Source organism: Xenopus tropicalis, chromosome 3, assembly GCF_000004195.4.
Source record: "Xenopus tropicalis strain Nigerian chromosome 3, UCB_Xtro_10.0, whole genome shotgun sequence".
Lineage (NCBI taxonomy): Eukaryota > Metazoa > Chordata > Amphibia > Anura > Pipidae > Xenopus > Xenopus tropicalis.
The window spans coordinates 51,192,857-51,215,026 of record NC_030679.2 but is presented as its reverse complement, the minus strand read 5'-3'; the positions used below and the strand labels follow the sequence as shown (position 1 = coordinate 51,215,026).

The 22,170-nt window shown below is 36.6% G+C and overlaps 1 protein-coding gene across 1 annotated transcript in view; it reads right to left on the bottom strand.

The window, feature by feature from the left end:
* The window catches only part of LOC100490346 (dynein heavy chain 3, axonemal), a 522,485-nt gene that overhangs the window by 268,831 nt on the left and 231,484 nt on the right, over positions 1–22,170 (bottom strand). The window contains exons 26-30 of the mRNA XM_031898872.1: positions 18,730–18,928; positions 13,202–13,310; positions 7,373–7,492; positions 2,750–2,920; positions 355–492 (exon numbers count right to left, since the gene is read on the bottom strand). Of these exons, the coding sequence (XP_031754732.1) occupies positions 355–492; positions 2,750–2,920; positions 7,373–7,492; positions 13,202–13,310; positions 18,730–18,928 (737 nt within the window). The remainder of the gene's footprint in view (positions 1–354; positions 493–2,749; positions 2,921–7,372; positions 7,493–13,201; positions 13,311–18,729; positions 18,929–22,170) is intronic.

Below are 22,170 nucleotides of genomic sequence, written 5' to 3'. Positions count from 1 at the left end.
CTAGTTTTTAATAATGTAATCATAAAAGAAAAACACAATTAGATGTGTATTTTTATTTATTCATAACTAATAGTAACAGGCAAATCTGCACCTGGGTGGTAACCTATAGCAAATAACAGTAATAAGATTTGTGGAGACCTCATCAGGAAGAACAAATAAAGGGAAAAAAACAGGAATCCCTCCAAATAAGCTCATCTGTTTCATTGTCCTAGTTAACCATAACACACTGTATATACCTGAACTGGAAAGAAAAAATGCAAGTATTAGAAAAGTACATGCATTTAAAACTTTAATTTCAATGTAAGAAAGAAAGTGATACTACATGGGAATAGTAAAATGGAATAATAATATTACCTGCTCAGAGCAAAGCCTGTATGTAGCAACAATTTTAGCAGCAAGACTTCGGGCTGCAACAAAGCCTATCGAGTATAACGAGATCTCAGCAATTAAAGCATAATCAGGAACCATCATTGCCACAGTACGAAAAAGAACCTGGAGTAAACAAACACAAAAAGTTACAGAGAAAATCAGTGTAATTACTGTGCACACTGCTTATCAATTACTTATTCAGCTGGTCCTGTGGAGATGATGTATTGGAACAGGAGAACTTATGACCTTGTTCTACAGAGCAGAAGATGCAATGAAGGATCCACAGGAATAAGCTAATAAAATGGAACTTCATTGTTGGCACTGTATTGATTTAGTTGTCTTTTGAAACCTGGCCAAAGCTTCATTGACTTTTTAGTAAATACATTTATCTGTATTAAAAATGACATTTTAAGTCTGGATCTCTGCTGTTTGCGGCAATTCACTTGAGGGGAGTATATCATATTAAGGATGTCAAATGTGCAGACTCTTTGGATACAACATAATTTCCAGAAGGTGTCTGGAAAGGCTGGAAATGGTCAGATGCATTCAATTTAATTCTGTAAAAACTCTTTGTAATAATAACACAGTACCTTGTACTTCGTGATAACTAATCTGTCCCATTTTGCTTTGCCAAAAAATTAGCAAAATCTGGCTACCATGCAACTTTTTTCCTGCAACCGCAACTTTTTTTGATCAGTGCAACTTTTTTGACTCATGACTTTTTTTTCTCACTCGAAATACATTAAGGTCAATGGCCAGTTTTTCCTCTGCAAATTTTCACAGCTGTGGCGAAATGGGAAATTTCACAGCGAATCCATGTCTGGCGAAGATCTTTGGTCATCACTAAAGATAACTAAACTGCATTGCACATTGTTATTTTAATATTTAAATGTTTTTAGTTCACTTAAGGCCTAGTGCTCTAAATTACAGAAAAAAAGCTTTTCTCTAGTTTTTAAGAATTCAATAACATTTAATAAAATCTACTCAGTAAAGTAGAGAAACTACAGTTTAAAATAAATTATTCTCAAAAATCTTGCCCTGATTTATATTTGAAGAAACTCATAAAAGGATAGAATAGTCTTCTGCCTCTGATCTGCCTCTGATTAGCAAGATATGGAAATTAAATAGAATTCAGAGTATCATGGATGTCGGCTCTAATTATAATTTTAATTGAAAACTGGGTTCTAATGAAGAGAAGGTAAGTTCTAGGTCCACTGGGAATTCTCTCTATATGACCTAGAGAAAAAAAGCAATAATATCTAAAGTAAAGCATAATTGTAAGGGAACTTGTAGCCTGCTGGTATAGAATATTAATCTGTTGTTGCAGTTTCACAAACCTTCCCAGGGCATCTCAAGATTGTTATTAAGATTAGGATTTGTTAAATAAACTATTACATTATTTAAGTGAGATTTTGTGAAAGTGACTGCCCTGCTGGCTCACTTTATGTATTCCAGTCAAGTTTCTGTAAGGTTCTGTGAAAGGTCTTCTGGGATTATCTCTTAGACCTAGGGCATAGATGGGTTCCCTTAAAAACTGTTTGTTATTAAGCATAATGTAACATATTTTTATAATACAGAGACCATGGAACACACAAAACTATTAGTAACTCCTGTTCCACCTACTGTAGTCGAAGTATTGCCAGCATCAGGCACCCTGTGAATTGAAAAAATATTTGGGAACTTAGAGACTGTTTTAATTGTGGTGTTATGCTGTATGGGGGGGGTCAAAGTCTTGTACTGGCAGTGGCTAGTTTACTGATTGTCTAAATAGATTTTTTACATTGACACTCATTGCAAAAGTACCCTATCATGTGTAATTCCCTTTTGTGATTTCAGTGAGGAAGTTTGCTATATTGTATGTACTATATTTGTAATTACAGATACTTCTGCTAGACTTCATATGCAGCACAAGTCCAAATAATTATTTATAGAATATTTTAGGCTTCTGATGATGGCTCTGATGAACCACAAGTATGATCTAAATTAAATAGACACATTTTGGTTTTTTTACTTTTCTGAATTAATTCTTCTTAATTTTGCTTTCTAAAAAATGAGTTATTTTGCCAAACTGAGGTTTAGGTTATAGGTTTCATAAATGTTAGGAGATGTGTTATTCCGTGCCTGATTTCTGCTGTAACCAATTACCTAAACTCTAACCTCAAGCAATATTAAAAACATTGCCACTTTTGCTAATCTGCACTGCAAATACCATTTTGTTGCTTCAGGATTTTATCTAAGATGAAAATGGAGAATAAATTGTGGAAAAATGAAAGGGAAATCCCTGCAACATGATTGTTCCAAATGAACCTAATTATATTTCTACTAGATGGATACAACGGTAAAATAATCAAAGACAGGATCAGTTTGTTTTTAACATTACCTTTAAGTTGTCGGGTAGCTCAGCTCTTCCCGCATATCCAGGATTCATGGTTATAAACACTGTACATGATGGATCCAAACATATTTCTGTACCTTCAAAGATAAATGTTTGAACCTGCTCTGATATGGCTCGTTGAATAGTTTGAATTTGCTGGGCAACTACTGAGAGTACCTGTGTGTAAATGTAATGCGATCTTGTCAGAACATGTGATGGCTAATATGGGAAAAAATACATGTTTCAAAAATACATTGCTGATATACAATATTCAAATTCAGTTATATTAGTTGTGTGTGCAGACAGCACAAAGTTAGAGCATCGCCCTCTTTCAGGTATTTCATATAATAGAACTGGGCTTCATGTAAATCAAAATGTTGTTTCTTGTACCCATTCTTGGCATAGACCAGTTTGCCAAGATCTGAAGAGCTATTTTCATGTTGTTTTCGCTAACAGAAATGAGAAATTAGCAGCTGTGAATACAAACAGGAATAATTTTATGTATCTGTTTACATTTAATCAGGGTAATTTTCTGTTGATAATTTCTATTCAGAACCTCCATAAGAGACAGAGAAAAAGCTACTTCAGTATATCAACCCTGCAACAATATAAACCACATAAATTCCCCCACATAAATAGCGAAAAAGAGAAAAAAAACCCATAGACTCTGTTCCTGGTAACATATTAAGGTTTATTAATAAAAATGTAAGTTTTTTTTCAAGTTGAATAAACTCAAAATTCTCCAAACTCAAATTACTGTTTGAATAAAATGGGGAAAAGAAAATGCACTGAATTCATATTCTACTTTTGCAAGGGATCTACAAACTCTCAAATAAATTTGGAAAGTTTGAAAAACTACTTGAACTCACAAGCTTTTAGATACCAGAATTGTACCTTCGACTTTCATGATTTTTTTGCCCTTAAATATTGAACATTTAAGTTTTGGAAACCATAATTCAAATTAGAAAAAAAACATTTTGAATTTGAATGTTGATGAATTACCTCCCTTAGTGCTTTTAATATATAACCCTGTTTGTATTCCTAATCCTGTAATCTCTACAGCCTTCCCCATTATTCTTCTGGATCAAGAGTGCTGAAAAATGTATAACAAATAATAGCAAAAATGTATCTGTGGCTATGATTTTTATTTTGATTCTGACTTTGGAATGAATTCATTACATACAGAAATGTGTTGTTTTTAGTGAAATTCCCTTAGTTTCTCCTGACAGTGGTTGCACCTCATTTATGCTGCTGCCCTAATATTTCCATGTTTCTTTTCTCATGTGTCCCCTCTTTCATCCTTCACTATACAGTATTTGCTTTCTCATTCACATCTGTTTTTTTTCTTTAAAGGAAAACTATACCTCTTAACAATGTAGGTCTGCATGAAATATATTGCATAAACAAGCTCATTTGTAAAACCCTGCTTCATCTAAACAAACCATTTTCATAAAAAATATACTTTTTTATTAGTAGTAGTATGCGCTATTGGGTACTCCTAAATAGAAAATTGCCATTTTAAAAATGAAGGGCCGCCTCCTGGGATCATAGGTTTCACAGTGCACACAAACAAGCCAAGGTACACATACATGCTAGGCCCCATCTGCCAATTAATGGACAGAGTTCTGCCTTTTACTCCCACACTGCTTCCTGTTACAGTTAGAGCTACATTATTTCTGGTCATGTGATCTTTGAGGGAGCACACAGCCAATCACTAAATGGTGGCTCAACAGAAAGGATTTAAAATGGCAATATTTACTGATATTTATGTCCCGGTTTGGCCAGATTGTTTAATATGTCATTTTACATAATATAAACTGTTGGTTAAGTATTCATTCTGGGGGTATAGTTTTCCTTTAAGTCTCCTCTCGTGGTCATGGTCATTTTATTCCCATGTGCCCTATTCTCATAGTTATGAAATAATAAAGGTTTAGGGAGGCTTAGCTTCCCAAAAAACAGACCAACTGCAAAGTATAAGCATACAGTAGTTAAAAGTATTGATGAGCAAATCTATCCTGTTTCGCAGAAAAAATTGCGAATCTTTCAAAATCTGCCGGCGGCAAAATGCAGGAATTCGCCGCAAATCCAAGCCTGCCAAAAAATTTCACCCATCACTAGTTAGAAGCTCTTTCATGGAAGGCCATCTATAAGGAACATCCCTAAACCAAAATGTTACCCTCCACCCCACCTATATGTTCTGCTTCATCATTGTTTTTCCTTGACTCTGCTTTATCCCTCCACAATTAGCCTTCATTTTGCCTGCTGTTATATGTTGTCTTTCCTTGCAATGAGTCCTGTTTTTGGAAGCATAAATTGCTTTGTTTTGCTGTGACTGAAATAAAACTAAAGTCACAAGCCCTCATATTTCAATGTCTATATACAGATAGATTTAATGTTACAGATCACTGGTCCATTCTTTCAGATAAAAAAATAAATACATCAGAACTTTCGATTTGCCCTATTTCCATCAAATAAGTGCCTATGAAAAAATACTGTACATGTAATTTGCCACAATACAATGGCCTGTGCTTTATACCCAATGAAAATGTTTACCATATTATGCTGTTAAATCAAAACAACAGATCCACATACTCATGGCTCATTGCCAGACTGTTCAGATAATGCCCAAGTGAAAAACTTCAAATTGTATTTAACTAAATAAACACAAAACTCTCTAATTTTCAACCAGTAAAACCTTTGACAAGGGGACTCCTCAATTGACCCTTCACCTTGAGGCACTCCACTGAACCCCCTTGTTACATACTTTAATGAAACACCAGGAGACAGAGGAATAGAAAATGGTCACAGCATTTATTCACATTTTATTAAATAAATAGGACTTGCCAGCCTAACCCAAGGCAATATTCTAAAGCCATAATTCCATAAAAGGTCACTACTATGCTTTGCCGTTCCTCGCTGAAGACTTTAATGAGTATTAGACTGCTTCTACCTACAGAGAGGATGGCCCCAAACTCTGCTACCAGCAGGAGCTGCATCACTAACCCTGAGAGAAGTTCAGCAGCCCTGCTGCCAGTCCTGGATCTGCAGTGTCTCGATGATAGGAAATCCAAGCAGTAGTAGTGCCTGTATCTATCAACCCACCGTGCAGTCACAGAAGAGAACCTCCTTTCTACCTGTGCAGTACTCTGGCAAGGTCCCACCACTGCTTTGACAATTAAAACTCAAAATACATTATCATATATTCACTGTTTTGATCCAGAGGAAGGCAGAAAACCCAACCAGAAGCTTGTGCCAATTATGCCTCAAGAGGGAAAAAATTCCTTCCTGACCCCATGGCAATTAGAAACATTCCCTGGATCAAATAATCGTAGATAACATGAATTACATACAATGCTGACTCTCAAGTTTATACTGTATAAAGATACAGAAAGCACAATATAACAATGCATTCAGAAAAACTTCCACATTCAGTTATTAAAAGATAATATGAGAACAAAAAGAAAATAAACTCCTGACATTTTGTAAAATATACAAAAAGGGGGAGGGTGGGATGTTTCTACCTTCTCAGAAGATAAGGAAGTGAGTGCTTCTTTTTCTGACATCACATCCCTCTCTTTCTCCGCCCCCCAGGCCAGCTTTCTCCTGCCTTAACTCTTTTGTTCTCACCTAATCACAGTTGCACCTGGTTCTGCCAATATCTAAACATAAAACAGTGTAATCTGGGCTAGAATAATTGTAAATTATACATAATGTGGGGGTTTGCTGACATGGTAGAAGAGGCAGTACCTATATTTTATAGTGCATGTTTTCACACACACACACACACACACACACACACACACACACATGTAAGCAAATAAACAGACTAACATTCATTCTTCTGACACCAGAACAGACTGGACTGCTAGCAGACTGTATACCTCACCCCCCTGCATTTGTCAGTGCCTCAGTCACTGTTAATGGTATTTATTCCAGACAGTATAGACATTTTATTAACAATATTTTACCCTGAGCTCTTTCAGCTCCACAAACATATTCTCACTGCCTAAAGAGAGAGCTCACTTATAGCCTCTCCCCTCTCACAGGTAATGACAATAAATTTGAGGATCTGTACTGGCTTCTTCAGCCTGAGTGAACACAGCCCCTGTCAGTCTTCTCACCTGCTGTGTCTCATAGAGCATTCTAGTAAAGAGATACCTACTTTCCAGAGGTTTTCCCCAGTTACTGTGTCACAATATACACAAACATATTACACTTTAAGCAATGAAAGAGTGCTAATTCCCAATAAATTATTGTATACAAGCCCATTTACAAGATTTGTCGCACAAAAATGACCATTGACTAATCTTACTGTACTTAATGTCTTAATGTATTGTAATGCTTATGGTATGGAGCTGCAAAATGAAAAAAATATTTAGCAAAATATCAAACCATTCCATTAGATAGGATAAACAAACTATATATATATACACACACACACACACACACACACACGCACACACATACACATACACTCCAAGTATTGTGCCATGCCCTCTAATGCAATATGAGCACATGAAAGTGCTAAATTTGAAAGTCAATGTTCAATTTCAGCATTTACATTTGCACTTGTCAGATTTGGAACTTGAATTGCATACTAAGATGTTGAGAAAATGGTGTTACAATTACCTCCAGCTCAATGCGATTAAATTCATCAAAGCATGCCCAAGCTCCAGACTGTGCCAGACCTTTGAAGAATTTCCCCATAGCTTTATAGTCTAGTCCATCAGAGCAGTTAAAAACAACACACTGAAAAAAAAGATTCAGATAAAGATTCAAGTTTTCATGGCACAATGAAGTTAAAGCATATAATTATAGCTACAGATACAACAGAATGCATATACAAAATATTAATGTGTGTTGATATATATTAGATAAGGTCTCTTTTCATCAAGTGTATAAAGGAAGACTTTGTTAATTATGTAAGAGAATGAGCCTTAAAGACATATTTATTTATTTGCTTTCATATTAATAGTCTGATAGTTAATATCTAATACATTTACATAAAAGGTAAGCTTTCTGGTTTTGTGACTTGATTTAGAAGTCTGGATCAGAGAGACCAAATGCTTTGAGCTGTAACATTGATGGGCCAAGTCGGACAGATGTCCAAGGCAACCCAGCCAGCCAATTGGCACCCCCAATGAGTGGGAGCGTGTTGTGCCCTAGGCACATGCTTATTCTGTCTGCCCCTGTATTTGGTCCTGAGCTGTAACTTTTCCACATTCCTTACTTTATTGTCTGTAGCCGGGAGATTAAATCACAACAGTGGAAGTTAAGCCACTTTGACTTTCTGGTCTACATTACCCAGATTCTGTATAATTGTATATGATCCCTTCACTACAATAGTGCAGGTGTCAGTCAAGATAAAAATGTCACACATTATTGTATGGAAAACTGTACAACTGTAACAGTATGACTGCCTGATGGGAGTTAAGCTGAAGGTTTGGTTTTGTAAACACCTGCTGCAAGCTATAAAACCCAAAAATATCTCATGGGAGCTGTTCAGCCGGCAAATATCCTGTTAGGCACTGAAAGTTTAAAATACATTTTGAATCATTCACATAAAATTTGCATTGTATTTCCTCTTAAACCCGGTACTGCCTTCCTAAAGACAGAAACACTGGGGGATTTCTGGTATTTAAGTAAAAACTTAATCAAAATTTTCATTCAAGAGTATAAAGCTCATCTAATTAAACAGTGCTGCATTAAATGAGTAAATTTCCATTTTTTCCCCATGATGCAGCATTCTTACCCAGTATTCCATTACAACTGTGGTTAGGCATTAAACTGTATGCTATATAATTTGAAGCAAATTGGTCAATATGTTTGAAAATCTTCACCCATTTGGTAACTCTGGTGATGTGTACAAAAGCAAACTCCAGCACTAACTGCGTGTGCACCTACTGTAATTTAACTGACTTAAGAATGCCTATTTGTGTAACATGTAAAGGGAAGCCTGGAAATACCACCTTCCCAGCACAGCATTAAAATACACATAGCTCTTGTGCCAAAGTACACTGTACCTTCACTTAGCACATTATTTTGCATGCAAGTATAACCAACATATTAGTGCATCACTGGCACAATTCTAGCCTGACATTTGTGCCAAAGCACCTTGCAATTATAAAGTAAGCCCATATGTTGTAATTACCACAGATGTTAATTGAAAAGACCTCCAGTATATCCAGGATAAAAATTTGTCCTTAGAATGAATAGCTATCATAAATGCCTACTGTAAGCGGGTGGCCAGGTAGAAAATACCCTTGCACCATCTCTTTAATGATGTTGTGGCCAGTACTCAAGCATGGGTGTTGGATACCTAGGGGCACCACGAACGGGCCGAATGCGTCCGATTGCGTTTTTTTCGTAATGATCGGTAATTTTGCGATTTTTTTCGGCGTCTTTACGATTTTTGCGTAAAAACGCGAGTTTTTCGGCGTCTTTACGAAAGTTGCGTAAAGTCGCGATTTTTTCGTAGCGTTAAAACTTGCGCGAAACGTTGCGCCTTTTAAGTTTTAACGCTACGAAAAAGGCGCGACTTTGCGCGCAAGTGTTAACGCTACGGAAAAATCTCGACTTTGCGCAACTTTCGTAAAGACGCCGAAAAAATCGCAAAAAATACGAAAAAGTTGCAAAATGTTCGTTTCCAATCGGAATTTTTCCAATTCGGATTCGAAATCGTGTCTTAGTAAATCAGCCCCCTAAACTAGCTCAAAAGAAAGAACATGTTGAAATATAGAAATACAGAGGAGCAGCTGGCAATTAAATCATCTTCACCTGGAAATTACCTTTATAAAGCAGCTTTTTCCACATACAGGTATAGTATCTGGTATGCGGAAACCCATTATCTAGAAAGTTCCAAATTATGGGAAGGCCATCTACTATTTCACTCAAATAATTAAAATTTTGTTTAATTATTTCCTTTCTTCTCTGTAATAATAAAACAGTACCTTGTACTTGATCTGATTGAAGATATAAAACCAATCCTATTAGATTTAATTAATTTTTAAATAATTTTTCTAGATCCAAAGTACGGAAAGACCCAGAAAATCCCAGGTCCAAAGCATTCTGGATAACAGGTCTCATATCTGTATTATTTAATAGACTCTTAAGAAACTACTTGTAATATAATCTGAAGTAATGCATGTGCTAATGATCATAGATATGCTGTATAGGAAGAGACTTTTCTACCTAAAGTTTGACTTCTAACTGCTGTTAGATATGCGTAACAGCTCATGTAAATAATATATATTCTTTATATTTATTAATAAATAACTAAATATTGTATATTGAGCATAAGTGTACCTGAATAGCACTTGAAGCAATTATATTAAAAGTAATTTGAAAACCAAATGCCTAGACCTCAAGTTTTGTATATTTTAACATCCCGCTACTTTGCTTTGCATGGCATAAGCAATTACAGTTATGACAGGATATTTTATAAGAAACATTAATTATAGGCTATTGTCCGTTATGTATACTTGTAGCACTTTTACTAGCTAAACAGAAAAAAATGCTTTAAAATGCAATATAATAGCTGACATTGACAGTACATGTTTTGTATGTTGTAAAGTCATTTTAAAATGTATAGATTTGCAGTCCATTTTCTGGAAGCTCCTTAAAAATAAATTACACACACATATGCATAAGACAGCATTGTTATTATATTCTCTTGGGAATACCGCAGCATTTAATACTAGCATTTACTGCATAATACAACAAGCAGGTGGCCAGCTTATATTATCAGTATGTATTATGGTCATAGAAGTGCTATAATGTTAAGGGGCACAAAATTGTATTTCTTAGTGCCCATACAATTAACACTTGCACCCATCAGGCCTTATTTAAGAGAAACTATAACCTTGAACAATGTAGGTCTTTATAAAAAAATATATTGCATAAAACAGTCCATATGTAAAACCCTGTTTCGTAAAAAAAAACCCCCAAAAAAACACTTTCATAAAAATATACTTTTTGTAGTATGAGCCATAGGGTAATCCCATTTTAAGTAATTAGGGGCAACCCCTGGGATCAAACAATTTAGGGTGCACACAAACCAAGGACACACATACATGCTAAGCCACATTAGCCAATTAATGGATAAAGTTCTGCCTTTTACTCTCACACTAATTCCTGTTACTGTTAAAGCTGCACTATTTCCTCTAATGTAAAGGGTGGCCTCTGGTGCACGTGCCTTCCTCCAGAGAAAACTGCACTGGGTTAAGGTCCCCATACACGGGCCTATAGTAGCTGCCGATATCACTCCCTTGGACCAATTTGGCAGCTTTTGGGGACTACCGACGGGCCTGCCTGAAATCGGCCAGATCTCGATCGGGCAGGTTAGAAAATCTAGTCGGATCGGGGACCACATCGGCTCGTTGATGCGGTCCCCGGACTGACTTCTCCTATGCCCATCGTTGTAATCCGATCGTTTGGCCCCAGGGCCAAACGTTTGAATTACCCTGGATTCTCCTGATATCGCCCACCCGTAGGTGGGGGATATCGGGAGAAGATCCGCTCGATTGGTGACATTGCCAAGCGAGCGGATCTGCCAATGTATGGGGACCTTTAGTTAATATCAAGTACTAATTTGATCTGTTCTTCCTTCTTGTACCACAAATTACAAAATAAATAATATAAAGTTTACAAATTAAGAAACTGTTTATTTATACAACATGCTGAAGGGAATGTTACTGCCGGGGTTTTGCATTATGTAGCTCCAGTAACATTTATATTACAGTAAATACCATATTCAGTTCCCTGGGGCAGGAGATTTTCTCCATTCTGCTGACTATAGGTCTACATTTAATTCAGCATTTATAATTTGTACGTATTATTTTAAACCAAGTGTACACAAAATATAACAGAATGCATTACAAGACATGCCCAATGTACACGAATTGTCTTCCTAAATCACTTTCTCAGATTGGCCATAATAATGCTCCAGAGCAGTTCTTTCCAACTTATTACATATAGCGGGCCAATGATTTCTTATATAGCAGGTTCAAGGACTTAATTAAACTTTAATGATGAAGTCCAACTTATTACATGTAGTGGGCCAATGATTTCTTATATAGCATTTTCAGGGGCTTAATTAAATTATAATGATGAAATCCTATAGTGAAGTCTGTGGAGTCTTTGAGCAGACTGAACATTCTTATTAGTTTCTACTGATCTTCTTCTATATGTGCCTGTTTTAGCTGGTTCTAAGAATCAGGCTTGCCAAGCATGACATACTGCATTTTAAGCAGGCTATAAGTAAAATTACACACCAGAGCCTGCCATACTGCTAACCCAGACAGCATTCCTCAGGATCCTATTTGATATAGGATAACATGTTTATTTTATACAATAATCTGCTAATGAGCTATATACAAACATTTTAATATTCTTTATTGATATCCATTATTCTTCTTTCAAAACACTGTCTTGCTAATCTGTCAACGAGTAAAAGAATTCAGTAAGGAGTGCATTGTTCTGTTTGAAGTCATTCTCTAACTTGTCACTAGCATGGAAACCTGGAATAATGGTTATTACAAAAGCAGACTGACAGGCAGTTAAAGGAAATAAGATAACTTTTAGTGCATTTATGGAGAAATGCCACAATGCCATGTCATAATATCACTAGTTATAAGTTCTTCATAGAAGAATAGTTTCCTCTTCTGGTAATTTTTTCGTTTCTGTTTCTGGTAATTCTTTATATATTTTGCTATAATATTTAATAGGATCTGGAAATGAACAGTATTAATGAACAACAGAAGGGGCTATGTAATAAAAGGGAATATTTTTTCTAGTAACCCATAGTAACCAAGCAGGAGGTAGTACTTACTGGTCACGTGCTTGAAAGATATATCAACTTGGTCATTATTGGTCACTGGACCTGGCTATTATTGTGTTACCCCCTTATAGTTGGCTATTCTCGGAAATGCTTAATTCAGAAAGTGTTTTTGGGTTTAAATGTTTTGTTTTTGTATATGCTAGGGGTTGGCCAGTTCATAGTGGCAACTAGGCACCTGTCCAGTTTTGACCCAGACAGCATGTATTTGTGAAGGGTTTCCATGTCAGAACCGCCTGCCCAGTTTTCTGTAACTGGGCAGACCCTACCTATGTAAGCATTTTACCAACTAAGCTTTAACAAGTAGTAACAGGGATGCAATTAAAAAAACTCTGAAACCAAAAAACAGGAGAGTGGGAAGTAAGCTACCCCACTACACCTGCTGGAGAGGAGTCCTCTTCCCTGGCATCAGTTCCCTCTAGTCACAGTTTTTGTACCATGGAATCTTGCCATTCCCATGACAGTTTCCTGGCACCTAGAGGTTTGGAGTGTATAATATAATTGCAAATTGCCAAATGGAAATTATCTGTTTTAAGACAGGGCAATGATGTTCTGGACTTTTACTCTATATACTAGACCTTATGCAAATCTGATTACATTTGGTTCTGTAAAAGTGTTCTTACCTGTTTTGCCACTGCCCTTGCCAAGTCTTTGCATGTCTCTGTTTTTCCAGTGCCTGCAGGTCCTTCAGGAGCTCCCCCAAGATTTAACTGTAGGGCGCCCATTAAAGTTCTGAAACAAAAGTTTGCAGTTAAGGAAATTTTGCTGCAGTTATTCCATGAATATACATCATACATTGAGAGCATATGCTTGTGAATCTGCACTTTACGCATTTGCATAGTTGCACTAGTGTCTGTTTGCTCATCCAACCCTTTACAAAGAATTATGTGCAAATGCACCTACTGGAGAACTCTGGAGCTACTGCCACCCTAAGTATGGCGGTAGCTTTAGGTTTCCCTGCCAAATGAGGCATCTTGTTTTTGACAATGATTCTTCATGAACCCTGTAAAAATGTGGTGTGTTTTCCTGTTCATTGTCCCAAGCTCTTTGAAAAATGCCATAAACTGAGGCTTAAGCTCCTTTGCTGTTGTGAGTAAAATCTGATATATGTACAATATGGCATCCCTTAGTGCTCAGTTACAAAACACTAGCATCCACAGCATAAACAGGCTTGTGTGCTCAAGGCTCACTCTCACCTTACAACAACAATCCTGCTGTCATGAATTTCTTCCATCCTTTGCTATTTAATTTGTCCTTTTCTGATCTACAACAACCAGCTTATGTAATCATGTACAGTCAGCAAGAATATAGTTGGATACATACGTCATGGAGAAAACACCAATCTGCTGCAACTGTGCATTTTCTGTGTGCACATGACCACCAACTAGCATTTTCTCTTTTTGGAGTCAAACAATTAAATGCTGCCATTCTGTCTCTCAGTATGTTTTATTTAAGCACCTGGCATGATTTTACTCTTTAATTTAATCATGTTTTATCTTACTTCAGGGTTTTTTCTTTATTCCTCAACCTGTAGGCCAAACGATGTGCTGGTTTGTGACCTGACCATACATGCATAGGTCATGATTGGTGTACATGTGGGTTGGCAAATAAGTCCACTAGGGAGCTGTGAAGGACTTGCGAGTAACAGACTTTGATCCTGACCCTTTGACAACATTGCACAAAACTGTCTCTTAAATTACTCATGCAGAAATGGATATCCACCCTGTGTGCTTCCAACTTAAATAGAACCTATCATCGTAACTGAAGAAATTGCTATTTCTACCCTTTAAACATTTCTAAGCATTTACTGATAATCTTCCTAAAGGAATTTATCATTCTATATTTCCTACTGAGCCTTTTAAACTACATCAAACTATACATGGATAAAAGGTTTTCAGTATGAAAACCAATATGTACAGGTGTGGGACCCCTTATAAGAAAACCTGTTATTCAGAGGGCTCTGAATTATGGTAAGGCCATCTCCCATCCATTTTAAGCAAATCATTCTAAGTTGTAAAAATGATTTCCTTATGCTTTAAAAACATATAATTAATCCTTATTGCTTACAAAGCAACCCTATTGGCTTTATTTAATGTTTATATGTTTTTGCAGGCTAAAGGTATCACAATCTAAATTACGGAAAAATTTGGAAAACCCCAGGTCCCAAGGATTCCAGGCAATAAATCCTATATCTGTGCTAAATACTGTATAAAATATGTTATTCTCATGTTATTTACATTAAGCTAACGTGTCTATTTGTAGGGGTTAAAAAGGGTTTCACAAAAAGTAATTTTGGGGTAATTAAATACTGCTGCCAGAATTCTCCTCCTCTCATCCAGGAGAGTTCAGGCCCTTCCCCTGCTAAAGTCCTTATCGTGGCTTCCTATTAAACAAAGAATATCTTACAAACTCCTTCTCTTAACCTTCAAAGCTCTCCATTCCTCTGCTCCTTACTACATCTCTTCTCTTGTGTCGCCGTATGTTCCTGGCCGACTCCTTCGTTCCTCGCAGAACAATCGTTTGGTTGCGCCCCCCACTACTATTGCTGTTTCCCGCCTTAAACCCTTCTGCCTTGCTGCCCCTTACATTTGAAATGCCCTCCCTGATTTCCTCCAGAGAGAATCCTCCCTCTGTCTTTTAAAAACTAAACTTAAAGACTACCTTTTGGAGCACTCCCACAGTATCTGATCTGGGAACTGGCACTTATATTATATTGTCACCCACTGTGACCTACAGCACGTATATTTGCGTCTGTAAGTTACCCTCCCATATAAATTTTAAGCTCTACGGGGCAGGGACCTCGTTCCTAGCTAGTGAGCAGAAGAAATGTCTAGAAAGTTCTAGGAGGGTGCAGATTAGTAACAGGGTTGGACCCAGGCCTGCTCCTAACCAGGACCATTGGCTGCAAGCTGTCAGGAGGAGGGAGAAGTACAAGGGACAGGTGGGTAGTGCATTGGGCAAGTGCATAGGTGGACAAAGAAGGGTAGTTCGCAATGAAGGTAGGGGAAGTGGGACCTGGATACTCTAGTCTGACTCTGCTTCCCAGGGGGAAACCCATCAGTGAGGGTTGTAGTCAGTAGTACAGGTATTTGAGAATATTTTTTACCTGTATGTTTTGCAAAAATGCTAAACATTTGCTAACTTTTGTCCTATCTTGGTTACATTGTCCCACAATAGTCTCAAACTTGTCAAGTCTAGACTGGTTTCCCAAAAAATTTCAGCTATGGTTTGAGACTCTTTAGCACCAAACATGTTCTCAGTTCAGACCTGCATCTAGTTCACACAAAACACTCAGCAAAACACGCTCTAAAATTTCCAAATCTAGTAGAAAACTTATAGCACTTATCTAGTAGTAGTTCGCAGTCTTGTATTTAAACACATGCTTTATTGATGCATATTCTGCATACAATTCACACTGAAATTCTTTCATTCCATAGAGGGAAATGGTGTTGAGTGTGCTAGATTTATCAGTTTAGCAAGTGTTATTTTAGACAGTTATTTTAGATTAATATAAAGACAAGGTTGACTTTACATGGTGGTAGCCTTGCATGAACTCGTTTTCTGTCTTCCATTTTATCTGCCTTAATAATTCTCCACATCTGTTTTTTAAACCATTTAATGTTTTATATTCTGATGACAGGAAAACATTTGATTCCTTTTTACGCAAAGGTCAGTGCTCACCCTGTTTAAAGAAGAAGTGGTGAATAAATGGCTTTTCGACCATAAAAGACAGGTGGTATTTGAATCACTCTTGTTTTGTAATTTTGAAGCTGCTTTAAATGTATTAACTCTGCCAGGAACAACAAATCACAAACAAACTTGCTGTCTTCATGTACGTGGATACATTAATTGTTGTCTGGAAATGGCAGGATGACATTATTTTAGCTAGACACCAAAGTACTTTTCTCCAAATGCTATCTGGCAGCAGGGCATCTCTTTAAAGTTCCTAGGGTGGATCATTAAACTCTTTGTTACCAGTTAAATGTGTCTTTGAGAACTTCGGCAGCAGTTATCCTGAAGGTTTGTGGTTGCTGTAAAACTGCCAAACTATAAAGGTTTATTATTGGTATATAGATGTTTTTTCTTTTGTTAAAACATAATTTGAAAATACTCAGACAATATAATATATACAGAGAAAAAAATCTATCTATCTATCTATCTATCTATCTATCTATCATCATCTATCTCTATATTTTAAATGGATAATGAAAGTGTATCCATCATTCTGCTATTGGTGTTGGACACTTGAATTCTAAAAACAATGTATAATTCTTACAGTGAATTTTCTCTTCTGAACAACTTTATTTCAGCATGAACTGAGGAGCCCTGCTCCCCACTGTGGGGCTGAACCTTCCCTTTGTTCTTTTACTGTAGATACACTTGAAAGCTAAATTTGAAGGCCATTTAGGGTGAGACTTGGCAAAGCCCATACCAAAGTATCCACACTGAGTGCCAAGTTGTGCAACCTGGCACTCTCACCTTGATGTAGAGATAACTAAATAATCCAGTCAAAGAGAAGTGGAAAGTAAAACACCTCAAGCTGTGTGCTAAAAACATACAGTAAATGTACGTCTAGAGCAAGAGCCTTACTAGATATAACTCAGATAATCAAGCACTTACATGAAAAGACTTAGCTGGGGAAAGCAGGGGAATACAAAGCAAAATCTAACCTTTCTCCTATATATATTCACAGAGAAACCCTTTCTGAACAACTGGACAACCCAATGTAGAACAATTGAATAATAATTTTTGTAGACTTCAACCCGCTATTCTCAGTTTCCTGTAATAAATCTCTACTGCTGTCTTATATAATTCAGAAAAGAAATCCAGTAGCACTTTGAAAAAATTGTCGAATGCAACAATTTTTATTTATTTAGCCCATAAACAAAAAGAGACAATGTTTCTGACTCTTCTGTGTCACTTATCAAGCTTGGTAGAGGGCCAAACCTTGCCCTTTTTGTAAAAAGAAAAAAGAGACAATGAGATCAAGTGGCATGACAGAGCTGACAGCTTCAGAATAGGAAGTAGAAAAAGAAAACCATGACCACCACAACAAACTGGCTTTGCCCTTTGGAATCACAGAGCGGAAAAGATTTAGTAGCATACATTTGTTTTGGGGGCCCCAGCAATGGCAAGGTTCAAAAATATCCTATTGAGAACCAGATTGCTACTCTGGGAAGAACAAAAGAGAAAAGCAAAGAAAGAAAAAGAAAGAAAATGTGTCACAAACAAAGAACAGTAGGAAGAAAAGAAATATAGATAAGGATTAAAGGTTAGAGAATACTATGACTAAAAGGTTGAAAAGAGAAAAAGATAAGAAAGTAGTGGACAAAAGAAATAAGAGATGATATCGGGAAAAGAGAAGACTGGTCGGTGGATGAGAAAGGAATGAATGAACCAAATAATAGAAAATATTAGAAGTAAAAATAGGGGTTACTATCAATCTATATGCTGGCAATGTAACAGTATATGCTGACGGTCAGTTTACCTTTACAGGATGGGATCACTTTGTACCCTTGATAAAGGGGTCACGTCGCCCCGAAACGTTGCACCTCCGCAATAAAATTCTAAGGGTTTTTCCCTTGTTTATAGCCCTGAGTGCCATTTGCTTTTTTTTTTTTTTTGTGATCACTTTGTACCCTTACATGCTGAGGTCAGTTTACTGAAATGCTCATATTGGTGTTACTCCAACTGACTCCCTATGCTGGCAGGTGTCACCCAGGGTACTAGCCTCTGTGAAAATTACACTCAGTCTGACTCTCCTATAACAGACTAACCTCACAATAATCCTAGTTGTTCTGAAACTTCTCCTTCTACTTCCCTTATCCCCAGGATCATCCTTCCTTTTCCAGGAAGTGGGGTCTAAAGAGACAGAGCATTTGGGGACTTGGCCAATCAAAAATCTACCAGAGAAATTTTAGCCAGGAAATAGAAACGGCTCCCCCCACCAGCGCTGAATGGGCTCAGTCCTATGCTGGATTAACCTTTAAGGGGACTACTTAGAGTTCATGTAGACAAAATCCTTACCCTCCTGGTCCTGACATTCTTTCATATTGCTTACTGTAATTGTTAATTAGAATAACAGGAGTCAGGAAGTACACTGTTATGCAATAATGAGTAATATTCACTACACAGGACAGAATATTTGTACCTGAAGCACCGATCTGTAAGAGGTGTAAGGACAAGTCTTCCACAGTTGCCTAAATACTCGTAACCATATGGAACATTTGTAGTAACCATTCGTACAACAACATTTTTGTCCTCCCAGTAATATCTAAGTTGTGCAATCCAGTTGAAATTGGAGATGCTGGTAACACCACGTGTATTCAGACTGCATACCACATCTCGAGCTGAAACAGAAAAATACATTTATTTAATTAGGGACAAAAGCATTACTTACTTTAATGACTAGCTATCCATTATGTGTTAAAATTATCTCAGACATATTCTTTATACGTGCAAACACAGCAAATGAATTGTGATTAAGGCAGTGACATTTCTGTTGAACACATGATTTTTGTGCATTAAGATGATTAGTCTTAGATAAGTACTGAAGTTATATTGAAGAGTTTTCTAAATTGAATCCACAAGTTTATTTTCTGTTAAGACTGAAGAAAGCATTGTATTCATAATGGAATGATAAAGAACGTATTATCTAAAAGAATCTGGGACCCCAAATTTTAAATTGAAAAAAATATAATATAGTATGATAAACAAACTGAAAACACAAAACGTGGATGACAGTAGTTTCCTTTGTTGAATTATTATTTCAGGAGTACCAGCATCATTTTTTCTGTTTGTAATATGTATGTGTGGAATTTCATAAAGAAACACATTGGGCAAAAACAGGCCAGCGCTTGCAGCACAGGACAAAAATAAAAATTGAATATAGTGTAGTCATCTTATACAATATCACACCCTCTGTGTTAATTAAAGTCAGAAAGGTGTTCTCACACCTTTATCAACCCAATATAAATGGTAGTGACGATTACTTCCTTAATTCAGTGCACTTTACAGTTAAAGTGGGTACTCACAAACCATTAAATCAATGGTGCTTTGAAATTCACTGATAACTTTTTGGCAGCAGCAAAATTCTATAAAATAAGATGCTTAAATACTGTAAAAAATTTCTTTAATACTGCATGTTTTGAAAATATTAAACTCACATTGCAAAAGCAAATCACATTGCTTTAAAAACATTATCTCCCTGATGTTCAACCTTCTGTTTCCACTGGTTCCGATGTTGCTTTCCGGCATTTAGGCAGCGCGGACACATGGTGCACCAGGATGACGTTATCAAGCCTGCCATGTTCCGTCTGCAACTTCCTCAAAGGCTTTCCTTTCTCAGGGAAAGTCTTTCAGGAAGTTGCATATTAAAAACTAGTGATGAGCAAAATTTGTCGCCAGCCATGGATTCACAGCAAAATTTTGCATTTCCCCAATAGCGCATTTTTTTGCAAAATGGCCACAAGAATTTGTGCCAAAAAAAATCAGCTGCAGTTTCGCTAATTTCGCTATTTGTTTTATAGAATTCTGCTGCTGCCAGAATGTTATAGGTGAATTTCAAAGCCCTTTTTGAAATCAGTTTGTCAAACTTTTGGTCCTAAGGGGAACGGAAGTAAGGAGCCGGCTAGGATATAAACATCAGACTTCTGGGACTTTTTCGGGGACTATTTTGGTCTTTTCTTATCAATGAAACCAGTTTGCTTTGATGTTACTCTTTCTGTATCTTATGTATTAAATTATTACAACGTGGCCACTCCAAGCAATACTGTATAAAATATCTTAATACTTTCAGTTATTTTTGCCTGTGAAATCAGAGGAGATATTTTGAGATACTTAATAAAAAATTATCTGATTAAATAAGATACCCACCCACAAAGAATTTCTCACATAACCAATAGAAGTCTAAAAAACGGACAGACAGATATATGCCTAATCTAATGCATTCATGCACTGCAACTCCATTACTTATTAGCATTATTGATCTTAACTGTCTATCGGGGTTATGTAATAAAAGGTGCAATGTTTGTTACAGGTCTAGTCACCTACAATATAGCAACCAACCAGCAGGTAGCATTCACTAGGCATCTATTTAAAAGCAAAAATGTTATTGGTTGCAACTGGTCACTGCACCTGGGAGAGCTTTGTGCCTTTTACTATATATGCATGTGCTACATTATGGGGTCCATGTATATCCGCAAGTGAACAAGAGAAAAACACAGCTCTATTCACAAGTCTTGGACAGTTAGCGTGTGTATTACAGACAAATGGGAAGTGCTGCGAGATCACATTTATCAAACAAGTAAATCAAATTCACCTGATTTTAAAATAACTTGCATATAATGAAGTTGCAACACTACAAAATATATCATCTATTTGACTGCTAACATTTTTGCACTTCTTTTGTTATAACTCGTTTTTAGCTGCCTCCTGTATATCTTTTATGCACAACGCTGAGAAGACTCATGCCCAGAAACCCATTCACATAACAGCCCCAGCTTTCCTAGGATTTGTGGAATTAACTTATTAAGCCTGGATAGTGTATGTTCTAAAAATATAAAAATCAAAGACCTTAAGTCCATATCTGATGTTCTGCTAAGATATCTGTTTACTGTGTCTGTATCCTGTGATATTTAATTGAAATCTGGTTGATTAATGAGGTGCTTAATTTTTATAGCCAGACTTAAAATGAAAAGCAATCTGCTTTATCTTGAAAAAAATCTATTTCAAAGGAGCTTGATGCTCATTAATAATAATCATTTGCAAGACATGGAAGAAGGGTAAACTGTACATGGCTAAAAATTAATTGTAAAAAAAATAAAGTAAATTTAAAAGGGAATTCCCCCCCTCAAAAGAAAATAGCATAAACACACCCTAAGGAAGGTCACAACTGGAAATGAAATGTTGGAACTCACATTTCCCCCCTAATTAATACTTCTCATTAGTCCTTGTGAATGTAGTGCCCCTTGATTTCTTGTGTAGCTAGACAGACAGATAGTAGTGATAACTGAATCTGTCCTGTTTTGCTTTGCGGCTACCGCTAGTTTTTTTTGATGCACTCAACATTTATTGTTGCAACTGCAACTTTTTGGACATGAGGGTGACTTTTTCCTCACGCAGTTTCATGAAAAAAAATTGACAGTGGCAAATCCATTAGGGATGTACTGAATCCTAGATTTGGGCCAAATCCAGCCATTTTTTGAAGGATTCGGTCTCAGCCGAATCCATGGTCCTGGCCGAACCAAATCCTAATTAGCATAAATTAGCATATGCTAATTAGCATTTGGAAGGGTTAAATGGTAGGGTGAAAACATTTTTTCGCCACACGCTGTGTGCGTAGCAATTTCGAACCCTTGACAAAGCTAATTAGCATATGCTAATTAGGATTTGGATTCGGTTTGGGATTTGGCAGATTAGGAACCCAAAAAAGTGGGTTCGGTGCATACCTAAAATCCATGCCTAGCGAAATAATTTGCTCATCACTAATAGATAGATAGCAATATTCCCTTTTCTGTTATAACTTCAGCAAGCACTTTATTATTATTATTTTATTTATTATTAACATTTATTTTTAAAGTGCCAACATATT